The 5,772-nt window shown below is 34.0% G+C and overlaps 1 protein-coding gene across 1 annotated transcript; it reads left to right on the top strand.

The window, feature by feature from the left end:
- Positions 1-832: 832 nt before the first annotated feature.
- On the top strand, positions 833-5,504 carry LOC101254956 (BTB/POZ domain-containing protein At4g08455). Its single transcript, XM_004231559.5, has 2 exons — positions 833-1,363; positions 4,823-5,504. Exons 1-2 carry the CDS (start codon positions 992-994, stop codon positions 5,288-5,290), a joined length of 840 nt encoding a protein of 279 aa, XP_004231607.1. The 5' UTR covers positions 833-991; the 3' UTR covers positions 5,291-5,504.
- The last annotated feature ends 268 nt before the right edge of the window (positions 5,505-5,772 follow it).

The following is a 5,772-nucleotide window of genomic DNA, read 5'->3' as shown; positions in this document are numbered from 1 at the left end:
AGTATTATTATGTAAGTTGATAACTAGAATTGAAACTCTTGGTAATAGATTATTTGATTAAAGAAGTTGAAGTAAGGAACTTGCAGAAATCTTTGACCCTGAAGAGTAGATTTAAAACAGATAGAAGAATGCATATTTTGTCAAGGTTTTTTTACACTCATAAGCTCCCAAGAATGATGATATCAACATGCAAGATGTTTGTTCAAGTAATAGTATTGTTGATTTATTCACCAAGTCTCTACCAACTACAACTTTCAAGAAGATGGTGCACAAGCTTGAAAAATGAAGATTCTAGTCTCTGAATTGATGTTGTCATTAGGGGAAGTTAATACGTGATGTAATTTTTTTTTCTCACAAGGTTTTGTTCCACTGGATTTTCCTTGTAAGATTTTTAATGAGGCATCCATAATGCGTATTATTAGATATGTGTACTCTTTTTCCTTCACTAATTTTTTTTCCACTGGATTTTATCTAGTAAGGTTTTAACGAGACACATAATCTACCGACATTCAAGAGTATTGTTATAAACAATTTGTATTATAATAAATGTCTAATTATGTGTAGTCCTTGTAGGATATGGTTAGGAATCCTACTTTGGGACCAAGTATGATTTTCCTTATAAACAAAATGTTTTCCTTCATTGTAAATAAGATTTGTGAAAAATCGATGAATCCTGAATATATACTTCAAGAGTAATAAGAAGTCTTTTTTTTTTCTCTATTTTATTCGTCTTTTAATTTCATATAGTTTCATAACACCATTAATAATTTCATCTTTATTTAAATTGTCATTAATTTGTATATTATATAATATTAATTTGTAATTTATGTTTGTTTAGACATTAGGAAAAAATAAGATAGCCCTAATAATCTAAGAAAATATTAATTTGGGTATAGAAGTCGAACGAACTTGTCCATTCTTATAAACTTGATAGAAAGTGTTGCAGCAGCAAAGAGTAGAAAGTGAAGATAAAAGTAAAAGGAAAAAGAAAATGATACGGGGGCATCACCGGCGTCGATCATCGACACCGTCAGTGGACTTCGGAGTAGACGATGAAGAAGAAGAAGAATCAGAAGCTCAAATGAAGTGCGTTTCATGCAAGGAGGATTACGGTTCAAGTGACGCCGGCACTTGCAGGGAGTGTTACGAAGAAGCTAGCGAGACTGAGGAAGAGCTGAAGCGTGAGATCGAAGACCTTAAAGCCAAAGTGAACTTCCTCCGTTTCTGGAGTCCATCCCAGCACCTCCACCAACAACAGCGAACTACACCCTTTTTCTCCGACATCGTTTTGGTCGCTTCCCATGATGAATCCGGCAAATCCACCCCTTACCCTGTTCCCGTTCCTGCAAATCGCGCTCTTCTGGTCAGTACCCACTTTGATTCAACAATTTTTTTATGAATAGGATTCACCATCACTGTAAAAGTAGGAACCCCAGTTAGTTTTAGTTAATTGATATTAATTACAGATGGATAAACAAGTTAGGGTTGGTGGGTCAGTGACCAGTGCAAAACTAGTCTGTTTATTTTTCTAATTTAGGAGTAGTTGATTGATTTGAGCTGTGTCTTTCAGAAACAACATCTCTACCTTCACAAGGTAGTGGTACACTCTACACTCTCCGGACCCCATTTGTGGGATGCCACTGGGTATGTTGTTGTTGTAAGGAGTTGTTGATTGATATACAGTTTCAAAAAAGGAGTAGTTGATTGATATGTTGAGATCAACAGGAGAGGGAGCTATAGTATAGCTGTTCATTTCATTAGGAAATGATTCGATGGAATCATCATTGTCAAGAACCAAAAGAAATGTGTATGTTACAAATATTAAAACTTCTATAATAGTACTCTCATTTTGGATTAACAAAAGGCAATTTTGTTCCATATTGTGGACCCTTCTGAACAAAATAATTGAAAAGTTTGTACAAGTTGTTGGGGGTATGGCATTGCGTTGATCAAGTGCTTTTGAAAGGAACAAAGTGCTGGACTGCTGGTAGTTTAAGTTAGACCTGGAATGCAACTTAGTTCTATGTATCAGAATGTAAATAGCTTGGTTGTCACTATTTATAACTATTATTAGTGGATGGGAGGGCCAAAGTTGTCTGGAATTTTCTTCTGTCAGGCATTTTGTTTAGATGTTGCTCAGAATATGCAAGATCACTATTGAATTGGCTGTTGTAAGTTGAGCCTCTGTGAAGAAACTCATATTACGACTTATAGTTTTACTGCTTGAAGGACAACATATGAAAAACTACAGCTGATGGACTAAGTTTTGATGCGCTCCATCAGAGTTGTCTTAGCGAAAAAAACATAGAAAGCCACTTAGGTCTGCTAGGGGATTAAGCCAAAGCGCACTGGAAAGCCTGGGCCGTAGTGAGCAAAGACGCTGATGCAATAAAAAACAACTATAAAACAAACAATAGTATTCAGAAAACTGAATACAGACCTACAGTCTAACGAAATGGTTGGGCGTAATCAATTTTTCAATAACCATTTTAAATTTCTGATTTAGATAGAAAGATGCTGTTTTAATCTGTTCCTAATCATTTTTAACAAATTATTCATGATATTCTTCAAGAGAACCTTTAGCATCAGTACTCTCCAACTATACAACATTTTGATTTTCAAACTCACTCCACGTCAGATGTTCTTTCTAAAATATCTAATAGCTGATCTACAATGCGAATCGTGCCATAAAATGCCATCTCGACTTATGCTGGTTACTTTTGCCTAGTGTTGGCAATTAGAACCATTTCGGAAAAGGGCCTAAAATACCCTTGAAGTATTGGAAATGGTACAGAACTACCCTCCATCCAACTATTGGCTCCAAAATACCCTTCTCAACCATTTATTGGCTCCAAAATACCCTTGTCATCCACCTATAGGTTTAAAATTGACCACTTATTTAACGGTTTTAAATTTAAACTATTTAAATATTGTTTAAAATATGTGGCGCTCAACTATTTTTTATAATTTAACTTATTATTATTATTTATAAATAAATTCTCTAGCCACCCATTACTAATTAAACCCGACCAATTAATAAACCCGCCCCCTTATTAATGTAACAACAAAAAAGTTACTGCCGATGAGTGTTTCTAAAAACTTGAGGTGAAAATGTCTCATATATACATTCAAGTCCTCATTCAAAATATATTATAATTGAAGTGTCTAAATAAAAATGACTGATAAACTTAAATTCTGACTATGTTTATCTTGATTATTCCTTCGTCACAATTATGTGATGTTACTTAATAGATGACTTTTAAAAAAATAATATATTAAAGTTTTAATATTTTAAACAAATCATGAATATTTATAAAATTATATTTTAAAGAGTGCATGAATTATTCGGGATGTACTACTTCTTTACATTTAATTATAAATTCGAATTCAAGTTTGAAAGAGGATCCTAGTGAAAGTGATCTCCTAAATAAGCTACTCAACCTGAATTTAATTGGGGCTTCAATTCGAACTCAAATAATTTTGGATGTTATTTTCAGGATTCTGTAAATTCGTGGTGTTTTAGTAGTGTTTGAATTGATTTTTATATTAGAATTGGTTTTTTAATTGGGTGGATAGTGAGTTTGTTTATAAATGATATTAGTAAATTAAATTATAATCAATAGTTGAGCGCCAAGTATTTAAAAAAGGGAAAATAGTTAAATAGTTTAAATTTAAAATTGTTAAATAAGTGGTCAATTTTGAACTCAAAGGTGGATGACAAGGGTATTTTGGAGTTAATAGATGGATGAGAAAGACATTTTGAAGCCAATAGGTGGATGAAGGGTATTTTTGTACCATTTCTAATACTTCGAGGGTATTTTAGGCCTTTTTCCAAAACCATTTTTAACCAACCCGCCTATATTTGTATGGGTTGGGTGAGTGGTGTTGAGAGATGGGTAAATATGGGCTAGACCCCTATTTAGCCACTTAAAATTAGGTTAAATATGGATAGAATATTGGTTACTCCCAAAGTGGGTAAGTTTCATCCTTGACAGTTGTGGCCAGTGGGCTGCGTGGTCACTCTGTTGGTTCTATTACCGTTACTTTATGTTGTAACTTATAAGATACTGCATACTACATGGCCACTTATTCAACATGGTGCTTTTGTAAACAATGTTAAAGATCAGATTTATCTTTACCAGTTTATCTTTTCTATTCTAATCATACAGAAATATTCTTTTAGTGTACTAGCATGATTCACTTTAGCATACCAAAGAATGTGATGTTAAACTGACCCCTAGAAAGAAGGGAAGCAAATTGCTTGTTGCTTGAAGCCTTAAACTTCCATAAATAGATGAGCACAAAATATACACTGTTTGGTGCAATATGTTCAATCTATATCATGATAACTATAAGATATGCCACATTGGACAATTTTGCAAATTGCCAGAAGCTTATTCACATTTGGACTCATTTTGCATGATCATGTTGGTATTCTTCTGGCTTTGGAGTCTTTATTTTCCACTCAATCTTAATGATGGAGTTCTGGAACAGTAGCATAGCCAAGCTTACATTTGTAATCAGTTGTTCATGATCAATTTGCTGTGTTCTCCACCATGTGAAATCTTAGTTTTCCTTATCGTTTCTTTATTTTTTCTGTTTTCATTATTGTTATGTTTATATATTTTCTGCTTAGACATGATCTAAGCATTTGAAAAATATATGAATTACTCTCCTGACTCCTTTTTCTTTACATTTATATGTGATTCCTTTTACTGTTTTAATTATTATTTTTCACTTAATTGGTTTAGTACCAATCTATCTGAAATAGTTTTTGCATTTCTAGTTTTTTCAAACTTCTGATATTCCCTTTTCCATGCAGGCCAGTCGTTCCCCAGTGTTCAGAGCTATGCTTGAAAATGAGATGGAAGAAAGCCTCAGTGGCACGATTAAAATCAGTGATGTGTCTTATGAAGCACTTCGTGCCTTTGTGACCTATTTATACACCGCTGATGCATGCCTGGATGATCTTATGGCTTGTGACCTTCTAGTGTTGGCAGAAAAATACCAAGTGAATCATCTGAAGACATATTGTGAGAAGTTCCTAATTTCCAAGTTAAACTGGGAGAACTCACTTCCTAACTATGGATTTGCTCACCAGCATAATGCAAAGAAGTTGCTTGATGCAGCGCTTTCATTGATCATGGAAAACATGGACAAGCTGAGCAATCGAGAAGAATACAAAGAACTCGTGGACAAGGATCCCAGGCTAGTTGTAGAAATCTATGAAGCTTACCTTTCCAAACAGGTTAACACTGCTGTGCAGAAAGATCCAGTTGCTAAAGCATAGTCCATGGTCATATTGACTTAAGTAAAAGAAGGATTGTCTAAATATATAAAATCCCCAGATGATGAATGTTAACTGGAATTGTTTGATTTGAACGATCAGTAAGAATTAGGTATAAATGTTCCAGCATTGCTACTATCACAAAGTTTCTGGAGCTGATACTCCCTCAACATTTAAGTTTGATTACTGACTAAATTTAACTTCATTTTGAGCTCTCTCACTGATCTGGGAAATTGCATTACTCCTGATAGGTCATAGTTGCCGTGAGCAAAGATACTAATGATGAGGAAGGCTCTTTAGTTATGCTATTAAGATTCGCTCTATTATTTGCCAAGGAAGAGTTTCGGGTCGTAAAACAAACAATTTGCCGATCGAGCTGAGTATGCGTAATGATTTCTTATTGCAATAAATAAAAGGGAAAACTACACAAATTAGATCCATTATGTGAAATATTAACCCAAATTGGATCCAACTTTATCGTGATT

The sequence above is a fragment of the Solanum lycopersicum genome, chromosome 2 (assembly GCF_036512215.1).
Source record: "Solanum lycopersicum chromosome 2, SLM_r2.1".
NCBI classification, from domain to species: Eukaryota; Viridiplantae; Streptophyta; class Magnoliopsida; order Solanales; family Solanaceae; genus Solanum; species Solanum lycopersicum.
Note: the sequence above shows the minus strand (reverse complement) of the source record. Positions and strands in the feature narration are given on the sequence as shown.

Coding starts and splice junctions, on each gene's coding strand:
- LOC101254956 (XM_004231559.5), top strand. CDS start 992: ATGATACGGGGGCATCACCGGCGTCGATCATCGACACCGTCAGTGGAC. Junction 1,364..4,822: donor CTGCAAATCGCGCTCTTCTG/GTCAGTACCCAC, acceptor TTTTCCATGCAG/GCCAGTCGTTCCCCAGTGTT.